General features: G+C 42.3%; 1 protein-coding gene and 1 long non-coding RNA gene across 7 annotated transcripts in view; one reads left to right on the top strand and one right to left on the bottom strand.

The window, feature by feature from the left end:
* The window catches only part of PTK2 (protein tyrosine kinase 2), a 195,132-nt gene that overhangs the window by 51,003 nt on the left and 124,928 nt on the right, over nucleotides 1-19,201 (top strand). For 2 of the 6 annotated variants that reach the window (XM_068672734.1, XM_068672733.1), the window contains exon 1: nucleotides 6,701-6,954. The exons of 2 other annotated variants lie outside the window; for them this stretch is intronic. In XM_068672734.1, the coding sequence (XP_068528835.1) occupies nucleotides 6,909-6,954 (46 nt within the window). In that variant the 5' untranslated portion in view covers nucleotides 6,701-6,908. Of the gene's footprint in view, nucleotides 1-4,844; nucleotides 4,996-6,619; nucleotides 6,955-19,201 lie in introns of those variants that run through there. 2 more of the 6 variants (XM_068672730.1, XM_068672728.1) reach the window with 2 other exon arrangements.
* Nucleotides 2,458-7,156, bottom strand: LOC137851531 (uncharacterized). Its single transcript, XR_011093267.1, has 3 exons — nucleotides 7,023-7,156; nucleotides 4,408-4,540; nucleotides 2,458-2,693 (listed from the first exon to the last, which is right to left on the bottom strand). It is a non-coding gene; the product is annotated as an uncharacterized lncRNA (long non-coding RNA).

The raw sequence follows: 19,201 nt of genomic DNA, 5'->3' as shown, positions 1-19,201 counted from the left end.
GCTCATAAATGTACCTGTTACAGAAGGACACAGACTAGGAGCAATTGCTGTCTTCAAAACAGTTTCACCCTGTGTTACAGCTGGTTAACGAACCTAACGTGGGCTTTATTTCCCGGTGACATCCTGGAAGCCTTTTTACAACTGAGCAACATGTACTTGTGTTTTCTGGGCCCTTTGCTTTACAGTTTACAGGCACTTCAATGGGTAAACCTGTTGGATAGAACAGTGCAGTTGTGCCTAATTGGAGGAACAAACGAGTTTATATAAGGTGATGGATTTTGCATCCAATCAAAGGTTTTGTGTTACCTGAGGACAACCTTTGATCCCCATAACCGAGTGGAGAATGCCTCAGGCAAACAGCAATAAACTTTGAAGGAGCTGCTCCTCAGGTAGTCAGACACAGGAGAAAGTTCCTGTAAAATGAATAGCACTTCTTGTAGCAAAGTGTAGGGGAGATTGGTTAAAGTGAACAGGAGTTGATTATACTATTTTTTATGGTTTAGGGGCTATGCTACAGTTGACTTTACTGAGGTTATCCTTAAAAAAAAAAAAAGTCAAACTCAATTTTTATTTGAATTTCTCATGCAACAGCTCTCACCCCAAATTATGCGAATGGAAGAGGAAAAGGTGTATTTGTGCATCTTTTCTTATGTTTTAAATACACATTATTCTTTGCTTGATAGCTTAGGCAAAGAATTTGCTCGCTTAAGCAGCCTTAACATTTGTGCTTATAAAATTTTAATTTAAAAGACATTATGTAAAAATGAATTTTTAATTTCCTATTTTCTTAGGCTTGAAGGATGTCAACACTGGCTTGACTCGTCTCACATCGAAACATTAAAGTTAGATGGGTGTTTATTGTAGCCTGTGAGTGTTTATTTACACGTGGAAATTATTTATGCTGCTCTCACCCTTCAGTAAGAAATACATTACTAACCGTTCCACCAGATTTTTTAAAATATAAATGAAATAATGCTGCGTTATTGTGGATTTTTCTCCATTGTGATGGCATTTAGTGATGTGAAAGTCTGGGGAATTGCTGATGTTATATTTGTGTTTCATGTAATGCTGTGAGTCTGAAAATTACATGCTTTCTTCTGAGGTGCGGTGATACATAAATTAGACACAACTCTTAGTTGTAAACATCTTTTTAGCACACTTTTTTTTTTTTTTTTTTGGTAAGCTGTTGTTCTAGCTGGCTATTTAGCATTTGGAGGAGAAGCAGGTAGGACGAGGGAAATGTGTCCAGGCTATGCCATTTCTGGTAAATTAATTGGACCCTCTGTGGCTGCGTAGCTTGCTTTCTGTTGTATGACTGGTTATTAGATAGATGAGAGAAAAAGCAGCCCAGATCTGAGCAGGCACTTAAGAGACTTGCTGACCCCTAACCAACTTCTTTTTCCTCTATCGCCTTGTCGAAGATGTGACCAATTATTTCTCGTTTACCTTTGAATTAATGAAGAGGGGTTTTCAGGAGTATCTGTAAGGTCAACTGATCCACTCACGCATCCCTTCCACAGAACAAAAGTAATCCTTGCAGAATGAGTCCCCATTAAACAGCATCAAAGAGGGGGCGTTCTCCCCCTAGAGGTACTTTCTGCTGTGTTTACCCCATAACCAGGGCCTTTCCCCACAAACAGAGGAAGGTTTTATAAGGTTCAGGTGACCGTTCTGGATAGCTTTGTGTCTCACTCCTCCCCATCCAAACTGGAAGAGAGAAGCAGTGCAAACCGGTAAGCACGGGGAGCAGAATTCTCAGACTTGAATTTGCCTTAAAGCAAGGAGCAGGAGCTGCAGGGTTGGGTCTTTTCTCCTCTTGGCTTTCCAGTTCACCATCAAGCAGATTTCTGCTTTGTGGAAGCACTGGAATTATGAAGGAACATCTCAAAGACATCTTGAGGATGACAATAGGGTTTTTGGTGAAGAGTCTCGAATCCAAAGAGGCAGAAGATTGGAATTGGTGCCTTAAGGAATAAGTAATTTTAAACTATTCTCAGATTTCACGGTGCTGCCTTTATATTTCTCTACAAGAAGCCTTCACAACAGTAAATGGAAGGAAGTGGCAGAGTAGGAGGGGGCCGGTCCACCCACAAGAAAATCTGCCGTGACTTTCATGCCTGCAAATTAATGCAACCCATGTGGGTTTAAAAAATGGCTAGTCCTTTTTTTTTTGTGTGGAACAATAAAAATAAAGTTAACTCAGTGGTCCTTCTAACATCTGGTGCCTTAACAGCATGAGCCAGGACACCGGGGTGTGAATCCTTCAGCATATTCCCTCCTTGTCCTGGCCCAGGCTGAAGCTAGGAGGTGTCCATTGCTGTGTCGTATGAGCTGAAATCTCAAGCATCCTCAAAACAGAGCAAGAAATCGTAAATCAGGATCTGCTTAATGGAGGGAAGACAAACATTGAAGGTTGAATTCCCAAATCCAAATTTCTTGATTGAGAACTTTCCAAAAGAGAACTGATCTTACTGGGAGTTTGCTTTGCTCTTTTTTTTGGCCTTTTTTTAAAGATTGATGTGTTTAGGTACCAGGGCATCCCAGGAAGACCTCCAATACAGTCCTTGCAGAATTGAGCACACCCACAAATAATTACAGGAATTAAAGGAACTATAAGGGGTGAGCTTGAGAGAGTGCAGATCAGTAAAAATTGCACTGCAGCTTCGCTCTTTGGAGAGCATTGCTGCTGAATTCTAGAAACAAACATGGAAAAGCAAATGAGTTAGGATGCAGAAGATTGTCACATGAGCAATGAACATGTTTTAATTGTTAAAACAGTCGTGAGGCACTTCAGCTTTACAGGCTGTTCTGCAGTTCTCAGGAAAAAGCATTTACAGCTTAACAAAACAAAAGCCTCCATTTTTCATGAGGGCAAATTTGGTTTGGGAACTGTCATTTTTTTTAACTAGCAAAACGAATGCAATGAAGAAATGTTCTTTCCAGCGCTATCCCAGAAAGTGGCTGAGACTGGGAATGGTCAAGTCCAAAAAAAAATAAAATAATGATGGTATGATTCCTGTGCTCTAGGCTGCACCTTTTTATTTCATCTAACAAGCAGAAATTCTGCTCTCTTCTCACTGTTGGAAGGAGAGCCCTGGTGCTGGTATGCTCGACTGGCAGCTGAGATGTAGCAGCAGAGGAACCGAAAAAGGTGTTTTTTATTCTGCTATTGAACGCTGCCTTGAGACAGATCCATGAACTTCACCAAGTTTCTGAGGACTGAGTTTAGTTTGGTTTCTCTGGGCAAAGAAACTTCTTGATTGAGCTCTGTCCTGCTGCCCATCCCAGCAGTGCTCAGAGTTGGCAGCCAGTTTTGATCGAAATCTGATGAACAGAGATCTTAACTGATGGGAAAACAAAACTGCTCTTTAACCCTTTGTTCCACGAGGCTTTGTTATTTTTGCAGCTGGCTTCTCTGGGAGGCAGGACCAGCCCTTCAGGCAAAATGAAAACAAAAAAAAAAAAACAACACAAATGCTGCGATACAACTCAAAAGCTTCTGACTACTTTCCTTTGCCTTCAGAGATACTCAGAAGCCTGGAAACTAGGCTGGCATTGGGCAACTGAAGTCATTGTCACTGTGCAAAAATTAAGAAATAAAAATTATATTAAAATAATTAAAATGCTATTTCTTAGGCTCTCTAGGTTATTATTGGGGTTCTCCAAGGGTTTCTGGCTACAGTGTGTATTTTATGAGTGCCCCATCCTTCTACATGCTCTTAGTATGAACAGATACAGGTGTTTTTTTTAAACAGATGTGTGGTTTTTTTTAGTATTTTGTGTAATAGCTGTTAGCATCATTGCTTACACAGTGAGTACAACACAGGTACTATCAATATATGTTAGCACGTGCATCTAACACGAGAAGAACAAATGTTCTTGTTCCACAATCCTGGTTTCTGACAAATGGTCCTTACCTCAAATGTTTAATCTGATTGGCATTACTTAAAACAGGTGATTTTGTGTTAGTGGTACTCAAACACCTTCTTGATGTGCAGTATGTATAAAATGTTGCAAATACTTTTTGATTATTTTTTTTGTTTTACTTTGTGCCTCATCTTCTGCTTTGCATCGCCACCCAGAACAGAACAAAAAAATCCCACCAACAACCTAGGTTTGGAGTTTCTGACTTTATCCAGAACACAAAGTTTACTCTTTGGGCATTTTTGTACTGGAAAAACTGACAGTGGTGTGTGAAAGAGGAGAAAGAGCTTGTGTCTGCTAGGTACTTTTTACAATAATTAACAGAAAAAGTGTAATTAAAAGAAAATAAACCCTAGCATCAAGGAAGCAATTGGCTTATTTTGGCATATTTAGGGTATGAGATGTCTATTTAGGGTATGAGATATTCGGTTAAATTGTAAAACAGTACAAAAGCTCTCAGGCCGTGTAGTACTTTGCATTCACCTTGACTTTGTAGTGATTTTACAGCAGGGAAGTAACGTCCTTGCCGGGAAGGATCGTCTCATCAGCAAGGAGAGCTGTTAAGGAGCAGGCAGCATCTCTTGGCACTGGGATTGCTAGTCTGCACCCGTTTCACCTGAAAAGTGGAAAGCCAAATGCAGGTCCACTCATTTTGCTACAATTTGCACTTATTAGTTGATATTTAAGAGTTTTCTTTTCATAAATAAAACTTAATTTAGGCCCTACTGCTTTTGCCTATCAGTTTAATTTTTTTAAGCTTTTTTTTCTGCAAAACACATCTTTCTATGGGACAAATCCGCGCCTGTTTTTACTATACTTTACACCCTAATGCACAGAGCAAACAAACTGGGTGAAAACCGGGAAAGCGCCTGCAGCTTTCAGTTTTGCAGCGGAGCGAAAGAAGGGTTCAGGGTCACGAGGTGGCGGAGCCGGACCTGGAAAATCTCCTTGCTGGGGCTAGCACCACACCGGCACCTGCCCTCCTCTCTGTGCATCTTCTGTAGGACACGAATGTATTCGGTCGTGTTGCGACGGGTCCCCTGAGCACCATGTATTTCTTCAGCGTTGAAGGTAAATAGCACCCAGCCCGTTCTGGGAAGTGCCGGGCTGTGTGCGGAGCACTTGAGGGCTTTGAAAACTTTATCGGGAGGGGGGGAGGCAGCCAGGCACGTCTTCGGTTCCCTTTGGCTTTCTTCAGCCCCAGAAGGAGCTTTGTGCCTGAGCAGTGATGCAGAACATCTGATGGCCTGCTTGTGGCCTCACCCCGCTCTTTCTTTTTTTTTTTTTTTTTCCAGTGAATATTTTTTCTCCTTTAAATATAGAAGAAAGCAACGCTTCTCCGAAGCAGCAGCAACTGTATTTATCGAGAGTTTTCGCATGCACCGCCGTAGTTCTGCGTAGCCAGCGTATTAAGAAGTGAAGGTGGCAGTGAAATAATGAACAGTAATTAAATCTACGCTATAGATTAGTTTGTGCTGCTACAAGTAGGCAGATAGGTTAAGTCGAAGGCTGTTAGCTTCGGATTAATTCCCTTTTGGTTGCAGACTTGGCTAAGCCCTGTGCCTTACCGCTGCGAGCGGGGAAAGATTAACATGCAAGACGTGAAAAGGCCTGAATCGAAAATACGTGAAAGGAGCTGCCTGAGCCCTGTTCTGGTGGCTTTAGTGGGGATTTCAGCCAAAGCAGTTGTCCACGGTCTGTTTTGTGCCAAGGGTAAAATGGGTTTTTCCTTTATTTCCATATACACACGCCACTCGAGCGCGTGTTTAGAAACACACACGTGTGCAGTGCTTATACTCTGGTTATATACTGAAATATATTTTGAATTGTATCCTGTGATTATATACTCTGAAAATCCTTTTCTAAGTAGTGTAGATGTTAAATCCTGCAAAGTTTAGATGAGCCAAAGGCTGTGTGCCTGTGGTGATCTTCACTTTTTGACTAGAGGGGTGCGTGTCTCTCTATATATTTATATATATATACATAAATATATATTTATATATGTGTATATATATAAAATATATGCCTGTATGTGTATATATACATATATATACACAGATATATATAAAATATACACACACGTACATATATACACACATACAAAATAAATATATATACACATATATACAAATATATAAGGAAGCCCTGCTTGTAGGGGGGTGGCAGCCGTGCTGCTGGCTCTGTAGTGACATGGGCTGTGGTAATTGCTGGCTTTTTGTGCTTTCTCTTATTTTTTTAAGGCATCCAGACCCTCCCAGGGCTCTGGGAGCCAGGCTGCAGGTGCGCAGTGGGGCGGGCGATGCCGTGGGGCCGCCCGCTTGCCCCTCCAAATTTGTGGAGGTTCCCGTGCGCTTTTTGGGGTCGCCGTTTCTTTTTTTCTTTTATTTTTTTTTCTTTTTTCCAGGACGGCTGCGTGCGAGCATCTGTAGAAAGGAGATAAAAGCAACGGGTGGAGGGGAGGGAAGAGGGGGGGGAAGAAAACCGCGGGCGTGAATGCCGGCTGCGGGTGCCTCTGGGAGGATTTTCTCCCCCATTGAATTTGGCCGCATTGTTCGCCGCCCCAACCGCGGCACCGGGGGCTTGAGGAAGCCGCTGGAGGCCCCGTCAACGGGGAGCAGGGGGAGATGGGCTCTATGGACGCCGCGTTCCCTCCTCGCCTCCCCTCCTTCTGCCCGCCCTCCCTCCCGCCCTCCTTCACTCCCGGCCTCCGCTCGCCCTCCGCCACGGCTCACCCGGCCTTGGCTTCGCCCGGCGGAGGAGCGAGAGGATGAAGGCGGCCAAACGGGCTCAGGGAAGGTCGCCTGGTGGATCTCTCCTCACGCCAGGAGGAGAGGAGCTCTCCTTCCCAGCCCCGCCACAGGACCCCGGGCGGCCGCAGCACTGAGCGGGGTCACCCTGAGCCTGGCTCCATCCCCTCCGCCCCGGGTGCGTGGCGGTGGTGGCGGTGCTGGCGGCGGGGCCCCAAGCCAGCAGGTGCGAGCTGCATGGAGAGAAGCGGCTGCAGCCCTTTCCCGATGTGCTGGGCGAAAGGTAGACTCATCTTCCCCTGATTTCACCCCCCCTCCTCCCTTCCCTCCTTCATCTCATGTTTTACCAACCTGTGCGTCTGTAGCTTTGCGGCGCTTCGCTTTTAAGGTTTCTATGTTTTAAAACTGCTTTCCTGTGCCTTTTGGAAGAAGTTGTGTGTAGCATTTATGATGGGGAACTGATATCTCTTTGCTTCAGCTCTTACACACACAAAAAGAGAGGGTGTCTGGCCACAAAGCAGGCATCCTTTATAGCCAGGCGCTTTGACTTGAAATGGAGGCTTAACAATAATTAGGTGGAAACATGCAGCTCATTCCCGTGATTATCTGAACTTGCATTGCAAAACACTAATATTTACCCTGCACTGATGTTTGCGCTGGCGATGTGGGTGAAAGTATCCCTAGGAAGATACAGCGCGGGGATTAAGCTCAAAATGTTGTTAGTAGTCCAAGAATCCAATCTTCCTTAGATGGCAAGCGGCTGCGAAAGGTTAAGTGCTGCTGATTGTAAGCATAACTCTCCCCTTGTCCACTTTCATTTCAAAGCCACTTTCTTTTTTGGAAGAGAAACCGGCCGTGGGGTGTTGCGTCACCGCAATCTTGGATCGCCGACAGAGGCAGTTGCTTCAGGAGTTGAGGGGAGAGGTGGCTGAAGCAGGGAGGAAACGGTGCTGTAGGAGCTGGAACACGTAATAATTGATTAGGAGTGGTCTCGGGTAAAGTAACACCGAGTTTATTTACAGTTTGCTGCTGTCTGGAGGACACCCCATGCAGCTAACGCTGCCTTTGTCCTGCGTGCTTTCTGCGCCTTGCTGAAAAGTTCAGGCTAAACTTACTGCTCCTTGCCTTGTGGTGATAAATAGCAGCAAAAATAGGAGAAATAACTTAAAGAAATCACAGAAGTGGAACACCGCCATGTCCTGGAAATGTCTAATGAAGTATAGGATCTGTCACCTTGGTGGGGAACAAAAGTTAATAAAGCGGTGAGCAACAGTAGCTGGAGGTAAAGCTGAGACCGAGCTGTGCTCTGCTTTCAGAAAAAACAAAAAACAAAAAACACTTGTTTAGTGGGATTTACAGGTAATAGTGGTGTCTACGCCTCTTTGACATAAACTGGGTAACAGCACTGTTAGATGAAATCGGGATTCACCTCCTTGGGATATCCTGGGAGTCAGAAGGAAGTCTCTTTCCTAGAGAGTAACTTGCAGAGTGTACAGATAGGGAAGAAAAAAGTTCTTTTAAAGGAAAAAAAAAAAAAAAAAAAGAACAGGTTGTTGCCATCTGGTGTTAAGGCTGTTTAGTCTCGGGGATATCAGTTTTCTTCCTCCTGCTCCAGCACCAGAGGATCAAGGCAGTAGGGAAGGCTGCCTGCACCCTTCTTGCAGGGGATGGCTGCGGTGGGCCACGCTAAAAGGTATTGATTTTCCCCCCACCCTCTGCAACAAGCAAAATGAAGGCAAAGGGATCCCTCCCTCTTGCCCTGGCTGCCCGAGGAGGGTTCTCAGGACTTAATTTGGGTGCTGATGGCTTATCCCAGCCGTCCCTGTGCCGTGTAATCTCTTCTTATTCCTCTTGGGGGGGGAGAGGGGACACGAGCGGTTACGTAAGGACAAAGGCACAGCATCTCCGAGTCTGCCAATTGTGGCGATTTCTGGAAAAAAAAACGACATACCGTCCTCCCCCCCCAAAAAATAGGGCAGATGAGCACTAGCTTGTGCTATATTTGTCATTGAATGGTGGCCGTTCGCTAGTCGATGAATGCCCTGTGCACTGCTCGCCGGCTAAACCATAGGGAAATGAAACGGATCTGGCCTACTTTGATAAGGGTCGTGAGATATCTGCAGTCCAAGAAAGGTAATTTATTAATGAGAGAAACGGTTGGTTTGCCTGGCTTCATTCTGAGCCTTTTGCTAAGCTGTTAAAGCGCCGGTTTACCTGCAGCAAAACCTGATCAAACTTTTATCGAGTGTTTTGTAACGTCTTAAAGGTGTGATCGTGATGTGTGTCTTTGATTTCCATGGAAAACGTCTTTCTGAACGGTCCCTTCTCCCTTTGAATGTGACAGATGAAGCTTTTGGCGTGCTGTGTGTGATCTTATAGCAAACATTTGTTCCTTGAAAATGCTTTGAAATGTTTCGGGAGGTCTGCGCTTGCTTGCTTTTGAGCCTCAGTCTGAAACCTTCGGTCCTGCCGGTGCTGTGGGCCGACCTAATTGCTGTTAATTCTGTGTGCTCCCACTGTAGGGCTGCAAAAAGAATAAGATAAACGCTTATTTTCTTCATCAAGCATTTGTGTAATCTCTGTTGCCAGGTTTTGCCTCCTCTTTACCCTAGCATCCATCCGAAGTGATGCTGCTGAATTTGATACCGTAGCCTGGTTCTGTATATTCCAGATTTGAGAATATTTTGCTTGGCAAATGAAGAGAAAGCGTGGATTTTGTTGACAGGCGTGCTTCTTCTCAGGGAGCAGCCCCTCTAACTTGACTTACTTCGGCAGCGATAGGAGGAAAACGTTTTTGGCTGCTTCTTTCCCCCCCGCTACCCTTCCCTCACTCAGCAATTTGAAACTTGAACTCTCTCAGCTGGTGAAATACGGAGCTTCAGGCTTGGCCACAGCCTCAGAGAGCGCTGCAGTCGGTGTCTTGGTTGCGGCAAAGGCAGGCAGTAAGTTTCTTCAGGCTGAGCAAATCTCTGCTGGTGTCCGAGAGGGAAGTTTTCTTCCTGTAACGTGACCAGAGAGTACTTTAATTGCCTTAAATTTTACCAAATCCATTCTGTGGATCAGTAGTAATCTATTAAAGCTGTAATCTGAAACCTGCAGATATCTAAAACTTATAAATAATCTGATTTATTGCATTCTGGTTTAGATGCTTTTGCTGGTAGCCTTTCTTCCTAACTTTTGCGTGGCGTGCCATTTTTAATATACCCAATAACGTGGTGAAGGAAATGTGGTATTAACAGTTAAGGGTGGTTGGATGGCTGGGCTGTATAGCTGTAAATTATCCACCCAAGGGAGGAGGAAGTTTCTTTAATAACCTTCCAAGTGAAGAGCTTGGTTTAATAATTTACGAGCAATAAATGGACGTGATGTTAAGTGTATCGCCCGTGAGTAGTCAGCAAGGGGCGATTGCAGTTACTGAATATTGCCTTTTAGACTGGAAAAGGTGTGCACTGTCTCCAGATAACTGCAATTCAGCCCAAGCCCTTGTGTTGATTTTGTTTTCGAGCCAGCTGTGTTGTGAAACTAACTCAGTCCACCAGGAAGGCGTTTTACCCTATTTATTGCAAGCTGTTTGTGTTGCAATCTTTCTAATGCGATAAGCGATGAGTAAAAGCCAGATTTCAGTACATGGGGGAAAAGTTCAGAGCTCCTTCTCCCTCATCCCCAGCTCCTCACTCTCTCCTGTTTTACCAGCAGGAAAATACCGGGGTGATAACTGGAGTCCTGCACACCCATGGCTTTTCAGTAATCCCCTAAACGTGATGGTAGCAGTGGCATAGGAAAGTTGCTGATGTTGGAAAGGTAGGCAGGTAATTAGTCTGAGTTCTCTTTTTTTATTTTTCTTTAATGTCTATACATAGCATAGAAATATAATAGCTAAGAAAAAAAATCTGTTATCATGAGTTTTCTGTTGCATCTTCCTCGTGACCTGTGGTTCAGGTGGCTGGAGGGAGTGTTCAGCTCACTTTTGCACTTCTTTTAGACCTGGGGAAGAGTTCAGTCCGTCCTTTGGCAGCCTGTTGGCATCTTCCTACATCAGCTGCATCAGCTGATGAGACCTGTTGGCCATTTATTTCCAAACATCAGTATTCTCTAAACTTTTTGTTAGTGACTTTTTAAGACACAAACTCTTTTTAAGTTCACAAACTCTTGAAGCACGTGTTATTTCCATTAATGTGTGCCTGCTTAGTTGCTGGAATCCTTTGCAGAGGAAAAAATTAATAATAATATCATTAATCTCATCAAGCCACTAATTCTTCAAAGGCAATGTAAGACAAATTCCCAAAATGCTTTTTTATATTTAAGAGTGAAAATAGCCTGGAAAAGTGGGTGGTTTTGTTTTTCGGTTCAGCGTTACCACACTGCACGTGGTAGAGCTGATGTTGCTCAAAATGTATAGGAAGTGTGGGAAGGGCTATGAGAAGTGATGCGTTTCCATCGGGGTGGTTGTTTCTTATTCCAAGAGAAATGGGATAGAAGATGGGAGCTCGAGATACTTGGACAAGAAAGACAAAGGATTGTTTTGAGTGCCTGGAGAGCATTTAGTGTTAGCAGTGTAATGGAGATGTGTGATCTTATCGCTTGTGGTACTTAGTGATGAGCCAGTGAACCAGAGTGGAATTAAATCCTGAGCTGCCACTGGAAAACCAAAAGTTAGGCAAGGAAAACAAAGTGATCTCACTGTCCTTTTGGAGATGCCTGAGATAAAGGCAGAAGAGCAAAGCCTGGAAGCCAGCATCTGAAATAGGATGGCACGTTGATCGAAATACTCCCTTTTGCTGAATGTTCAGACAAGAGTTTGGGGTCTTAACAGGTTTCTTATTCCGTTTATATTTGGCTTTTTTATCGCAAGTCACATAGGAAAAAAAAAAAAACTGTATGTATGTTCTTACATATATATTTTTTTCCTCATTTTCTTCACCCAGTTAGCCTGGCAATAGCCTGTTGAAGCGTTTAGAAATCAGCATCCTTAGGTGCTAATCCTTCAGTCCACTCAAGATGTTCCCTTACCTGTTTTTGTTGTGCTAACAAAAGCAATCCACTGCACAACTGATCTCCATGCACAGCTCCTTTTGGAAGGACTATTGTAATGAAATGAGCTTTTCTGACTGGCATTACATTTGCAGGGCATATATTAGCTTGCTTTAAATCCTTCCACTTGCTGAAGTGTGGCTTAAAGGGAAGAGGTGCAAATTCATGCCATGCAAAAATTTCAGTGTGCTAGCAGAGCCTGTAGTTTTCATCAGTTCTTAGTCCAAAAAAAACCTCTTTATTATCCTTAATTCATGATGTTGTATGGATTTGTTCACGATACTCTATTAAAAACTGGAGAGACATTAAATTAACAGGCGCTATCACATTATAGCAGGCAAGCCCGTACAAGCTGCTGGTTCCTATAAACTGGCACAGCAAAGACAAAAGAAAATGCCTTTGTGAATGTTATATTAAAACCAGCTTAAGTACAGCAGATCATAAATGTAGTTGATTATAGTAGTTCTTTACTCCTTTTTTTTTTTTTTATCTGATAACCAAGTTTTGTGTCATTGCCAGGAGAGGGATGGCTTTCCCCAGCACCACCACTGCTTTCCAAAAGGAGTGTTTTGCCTGGCAGGGATTTCAGAGCCGTAAAACTACAGGCTAGCCTTCTGGTTTTGCCTGGTTTTTGTTTGTTTGTTTAAATTGGACTCGTTCTACGAATGATGTATAGTCCCTTGTTTCATGGAGGAAATTCCTAATGAAAAAATGGCTTTTCCGTGGTGTAAGACTCCTCTTTTTGGATTAAGCCCAGGAAGAAAATCAGCCCATGACCTTCAGTTTTGCCACTGCTCGGTACAGCTGTGCTCAGGGCAGCTGAAGCCACTTGGGGAGCAGCTTGCAGGGAAGAGGGCGGATGAAGAGCTTAATAAAAGTGTGGCATTTTGAGGCAGAAAGCTGAATTTTGACTTGAATTTGACATGCTGTAGGACTAAAAGTCACTTGTTGTCAGAGGAAATTGAGTAGTTGTGACTCCTCTGCACCCAGCGTTTGGTGTTTTACCTTGCGTCAGTCAAATGTGTTCCCAGTTTCCTTTCAAGATCAGAAGAGGTGTGCTGATAAAATAACTTTGAAAACATTTAAAAAAGCAATCAATTATTTTGCTTCTTGACCTTGTAGACTACACAGATCGTCTTCATTGTTTCTTACAGCCTCTGACACTGGAGTTGTCTAATGACTAAAGAAAAGTAAATCCTTCTGGTTTTTGCATACTTGCCAATAACTATAGGGATTTAGCTGAAGCCATTCATACATAAAATTGTGAATAAAACTACACTTTTCCTGGTTCTAGCTCCTTGTTGAAGCCAGACTCTTTAATTGCTAATAGTTAATGGATTCTTGTAGTTGTGTTTTCTCCTTTACCGTGATCTATAAAGATCACTGCAGCAAATAACGTGATCACAAGTAGTTGCTGCGTGGGTAGTGGCCTGCAGTCATGCCAAATCTATATTTCTAGGCAGGAAGATGGGAAAGAGCCAGATATATTCCTGGAGCTTTGCAGATGGCTTCTGAAGGTAAGGGGCAATGGGGCAACAGTAGGTTGTAGCAAAAGGTAGGCGTCCCTTATATGTTCCTTAATCCGTGCTTGTTTAATACAAAAAGGTTTTTTACATCAGTGATAACACGAGGATTTAATGCCTGGGTTTATCTTACGCTAAGGTAAGAGAACATCAAGGCACCTGTTCTGCCCTTGAAGTGAAGGATTTGCACATTTATACTTCAGCTGCTAAGTTTCTTCAGCCACGTTGCTTATTTGCATATGTAAATGGGTACGAGGCATCATCAGTACTCGGGAGGGAAAATGTTCATTATTTATTCTTTCAAAGTCATTTTGGGAATTCAGTAGGTTCTGGTTTTATCAGATACTGAACAAATTCTTTCTGGTTTTGGATGCAGTTAACTAATTTTTAGTAAAACAAAACCACTTGGCCTGCAAAGTACCAGGTTAATACATTTAAACAATTCCAAGTATCTGCTGTCAATTGAAGGGCCAGTAAGGACTCAAGCTGTATATTGCTTTTATCTGTCACATCTTTCAAAACTGTGATGTTCATAAAGTTTAAGAATGCCATACCTTAATGATGGAAACCAACGGATCACGGTAGGAACAGCATCACTTGCTGTGAGTGTGGCTACCTAACAGTTTTTGTGAAAAACCCTCTTTCAGGTAGTTTTCTGAACTCGGAGTTCTTACTATTCCTGCTGAAATTACTCAGGTTTGTACTCTGGAATCCCTCTGCTCTATCACTGTGGGTTTCCAACAACATCAGGATTCTCTGTAGAGATCCTGATGTTGTGCTCCTTCTGCCAAGGAATTAATATGAGGCCTTACTAGCAAACTCTTCCCCGAGAGAGGAGAAGGGGGAAGAATCTATCCATAGTGTTTGTGTAAATACCATGCATCTCTATAGGATGTTTTATCCAGTACTTTTAATACTAATTTCTTTGTTTTGCTTTGGTTTTTAGCTTTAGTTGCTAAAAATTATCATTTTGAAAATAGCAATAGATTTGAGAAATTTTGTAGGGCTGTGCAAAGCAACTAAGAAAACCGGCATAGGTATCACCCGAGTACATTTTGCAGGGCTTTAGCTGAAGATCTGAAATTAAACAGAGCAGCTTCCTTAAAGAAGAGTGAGAGAAGAGGAAAAAATGGTAGTGAAGCACTTCCAAAACGCTGTCACTGGACACTGGCATCATTTAGGTAATGGTAAATCATTGTAGGTACAAGCAGCTGTGCTCATTTTTTGGCTTAAATAAAGAAATACTGAAGTAGAGAATTGTTTCTGCTTTGTAATTAATAAATCACGAGTAGTTCAGAAAAACAATGTTTTGATCACCACCAGCCCAGTGTGAGATTCTCTCAAATCTGGTGGCTGCTCACTGAGCTGATTGAAGTGAATTTGAGGAGTTTCCATTAGTTCAAGTACGTGACTTTTTATCTAATGCTTATCCAGCACAGAAAAATAATGCTGGATGCTGATTTCTGCTTAATGTAGGTTTATCTCCACTTTGTTATTTTATGCGAAAATCACAGTTGAGCCAAAGTAAAACAAATCAGGGTGGGAGGGTCTGGGTTTAATAATCTCAGAAATCAGTAAAATTCAGTGAAAAAAGAGGAAAAACCTTTACAGGGTGAACTTCAGTGTCTGTTCTGGACCTGCATTGCTGCACAAATGAGTAAGCTACCTGGTTGAAACTGCTTATATTATAAGAGAAGATAATTCTTGGATGTGAAGTTATGAATACAGAAGACAGGTATCATTTTGAGGTATCCAGAAAGGAATTTAAGGATGCTTGCATTCAGTATCTGGAGTTACCTACTATAGTTACCAGCTCAGTCGTGGCTTGTGCATCTTCAGGAGAAGGAGAAACAACCAGCTCAGAAGCTTGTACTTGTATCTCTTCTGGATTTCTTTGACATCAAGCAATTCAGAGAAGTTTAGTATGAGTGCATTGTTCAGAGATGTAAGAAAAAAAGAAAGAAAAAGCAGTGGGCAGACTGGAGGTAGGGTGCCAAACCTCAACTTAAAATAGCTTTACTTGTATGTTAAGTGTACTTGCCCTTAGTTGTGCTTGTGGATCAATAGAAAGTGTTGATATAATTATTTATTTTAATAGTTTTTTTAAAAAAATCGGTCATCACTGATGCCTGAGGCCAGTCGATATTTTCCTGTGCAGTGAAAGGAACTTACCAAGAGGTTGGTTACGCTGTCATTCCTCTGAACAACACAACATCTGCAAGCACAGAAGCATTCCCGTGGGCTGTTGGGGATGATGCCTGGACCTAGGAGGTGGCAGATGCCATGAGCTTCACTTGGGTTTCTCAGTCTGTGGTGTACGTGATACTTCAGCCCTGGGACAGATCATGGGAAGGAGGAGTTCGTTAGCAGCTTGTCTGTAACTTAACCATAAAATTCTTGGAGAGCATCTTTTCCTTCTTTTTGTTATACTTTCCTCACTCTTCATCTCCAATCTATGATCTAAAGATAGCGTAGATCCTACTTCTAAGACTAATGTCACTCCATTTCTGATGGCAATAAAATGCAGTCTTGTTTTCTTCCTCCAATGGGAAAAAATAGTTCTCAGAGCAGCAATATGGTAAATACGATGTAGGCTGTTACCCTTCTGTTCCTCGCAAGGACAGTCAGCCCGCTGCAAAGCCATAAAGTTGCTCATAAAATGTGTCCTTCGTGACTCTGCAGTTTTCTACCTGTTTGTAGGGCTAGGGCCAGGCTCTCTCAGGTGCTGAACGTTTCTTCCCACCTTATCAGTATGCACACACCTACTCCAACTCATCACCCGGCCATAAATAGCCACTTGAGTCTGCTCCTGGCAATGCCTGGGGGCACCCATTGCTTTGCAAAATTAAGGCCAAACTGGAGAAGGGCTCGATACCAGACACTTCAGGTCATTGATTTCTGTTAAAAGTCTTTTTTTCTTTGACATTGGTTGCCCAGTGTAACTTGGCACTGTTTTTTTCTATGGACTATAATTATTTCTGGCATTTTTTACTGCTACTTTACGTATTTTCCTTTTTCCCCTTGCTGCCTTTTGGCCACGGAGATGCTGTTTGTACTATCACTGTGAACTGGCTTGTAGAATGTAAGAAGAGAATATATAAACGTTATAATAAATTGATTTATAAGTTCATAGCTTTCTGTGAAAACACTTCTTAGGAGTATTTCCAAAGCAATTTGTCATCTCCTTAATCCAAATTTTACATTAAATCACAAGAACAAGGAATTTAAAACCTCTCCCGCAAGAAGTCCTTCAAAAATTGACAAACCTTTTCCAAAATACATATTTTTTTAAAATACTGCTGCTTCTTAGGCCTGATAAAGGGGAATAAAACAGCAAGGTAAATGTGCAAGCTAAAGATATGGAGCTTGTTCTTACTTTTAAATCAAATTTAGAGAACAAATCCAGTTCTAACAGTATGCCTTTCATCTGGAAAACGAAGAACAAAGTTGTTGGTTTTTATTGTTTGTTTTTCCTGGACACTTACTCTGGTATATAAAAGCAATAAGTCCAGGTAATTCAAATAATTCCTTGATACCAGGTCTTTTGTGGGCGATGGAAAATGAAGCAGTTGACAGCAGGGCATGCTGGTGAACAGTTGTTTGAATGCAGTGCTTTCAAAGTCCTCTGTCCTCAAATACTGTTCAAGTAACTTAATTGGTAAAATGGCTGTGTTAAAAGCAAATAACTTAGTTCATAGAAGCATTAAGGTTGGAAAAGACCTCCAGGAGCAGCTGGTCTCCTACAACCAGCATCATAAATGTGAAGTAAGGAGCAACCTTTAGGTTGTTGCTCAGTTTGGTATAAGCTGCCTTCATCTCTGAAATCGTTGAGCTTTGAGGTTCGTTTGCTCGATTAAAGAAAAACTAAAAATCTCTCATCTAGTTAGAAACAAAGAGGGAACACAGGCCTGGAGGAGCATCGGCGAGGAGAGTGCCACAGCTTGACTTGGCCATCAAGACCTGAAATCCCGTGAGGAAATCCTGAAGCACAGCTCCCTGCAGTCCCACAGCATGGCTGGAGTAAGTGAGAGATGAGGAAAAGCCGTGGATCCATTTCTGTAGTAATAAAACCATGCAGCTAGCTGTTCCTGATGGGTTTTTCTCCCACCAACACCCTTCTCGTGTCTGTCTTGTTGCAAAGAAGTGGGGCCGGGAAGCAGCCCGCAGCTGAGACTCTCGTAAGGAAATAGGTTTTTCACAAGAAATAGAAGAGGGGAAGTTTTCAGTCTCATTTACGAACTGACATCTGAAATGAGGAATTGCTGGTTTGCACTAATAAATCAGAGTTTGCTTCTCATTTTTTTGCAATTTCTGTAGCCTTGCAGTAAGTGAAAGATTGTGGCTGGGGGGTGCTTCTTTAGGGTCTGCTCTTCTTTAGGGTCTGCTCTTTTATAGCTGGAGGGACAGCGAAGCACAAAGTCTCGTTACATTTCCTGGTCTGGGCTCAGCTTTACATGAGCAAAACGTGCTTCTATCCACTCCTTAAAGCAGGTAAAACCCATTTTCTCCTGGCGTGTGGAAATAATCAGCATTTCTTTGGAGTAAATCTTCCTAACCCTGTCTCTGATTTTATATTTGTGTAGAAGGACCATAGGCTCTGCGGCTACCGAAACCTTAGTTTGCTGCTTTTCACCCCATTTTTGTGTCCCTTGTTCCTCTGAGCAGCATCGTGTGTGACATTTTAAATGTTTTTTTTCTCTTTGACTGGCTGTTAGCTATGAAACCCCATTTGCTCCAGGAAATATCCTGCAGCTGATGAAGACATAGTGCTTTGAGTCGGATTCAAACAAATGCCGAGCATCTTTAAAGCATACTTTGACATTTACAAACTACTTGAGAATAATTAGAGATCAGGTGTGCTCCTGCTGCCATTGACTGTGCCAGCCATCTTTCAAATGCTTGCTTGTTTTATGTCATGTGTTCAAATGGTTTCTAACCCAAAAATTTACTTTCAAAAGGTACCATAGCACTTCTACAATGTTCTTAAATCACAATCCCTTGCTGAATATCTCCAGCTGGTACTGTGCTAGTTAACTCTCAGATGTTTTGTTGATTTGGGTGCAAATTACAGGTGCTTGTCCCTGTCTGCTTCCTATCAGATGCAAACAAACCTTGTCTGCCCTGTTACCCAGGAATAATCCCATCCGCTTTTGCCCCATGTCCAAATTCCTGGAGTTAATTTCTTTGATAAGAATGTGTCAGAAGATAAAGCTTCAGTGCCAGCACTGCTGGGATGTACCCTCAAGGACTTCAGCTCATGCAGTGTTGAATCTGAACCCGAAATCAGGAGATGCCTCAGTTTTTAAGAGTTAAAATTTTTAGAGATAGGGTGTTCTCATGCACTTTTGGGAATATATTTGGTATTTCGCAACTATACTTCCCATATCTTGGTACACTTGCTTTGTCTGCATTTTATAATGCCATCAAAGTTGCATGTTACAAAATCTATTATTTTTTTTAGAAGACACTTGTGTCTCAGAAGAACACTGGATACTGCTGTAGCCAGAATTGTCCAGCTTACCAAAGTTTCAAACCCCAAAACTACGAGATAAATTGCTTCTCTTGCTCCACTCTCAGGAAATATAAGAATAATCTTACTAATAAGAACAATCTTAATAATTACTATCATTATTTCTGAATATTTAGTTTATTATATTACAATCCATTAACATCTGGTGCAGAAACAGAGCTTAATTTCAGCAAAGCTGTAATTGTAAGTTTATTATTTGTAGTTAAGATGGAACACGAAAGTCCCGTGCAGTTTCTGTTCCCTTTTCTTCAGTACGAAGGGTTGGCAGTAGAAACTACGTAGGTGACCTAAAGAGCCATCCATCCTTACTGGTAAGGACATGCAGGCAGGAGCTTCCCAGATCAGCAGGACTCCATCGTGGTGAGGTAGGTCAGGCATTGAAAGGATTTTTAATACTCATATTTTCTCATTTCAGGATTTTTAATACTCGTATCTCCCCAGCATCA

This window comes from Anas acuta, chromosome 2 (assembly GCF_963932015.1).
Source record: "Anas acuta chromosome 2, bAnaAcu1.1, whole genome shotgun sequence".
NCBI lineage: Eukaryota > Metazoa > Chordata > Aves > Anseriformes > Anatidae > Anas > Anas acuta.
Note: the sequence above shows the minus strand (reverse complement) of the source record. Positions and strands in the feature narration are given on the sequence as shown.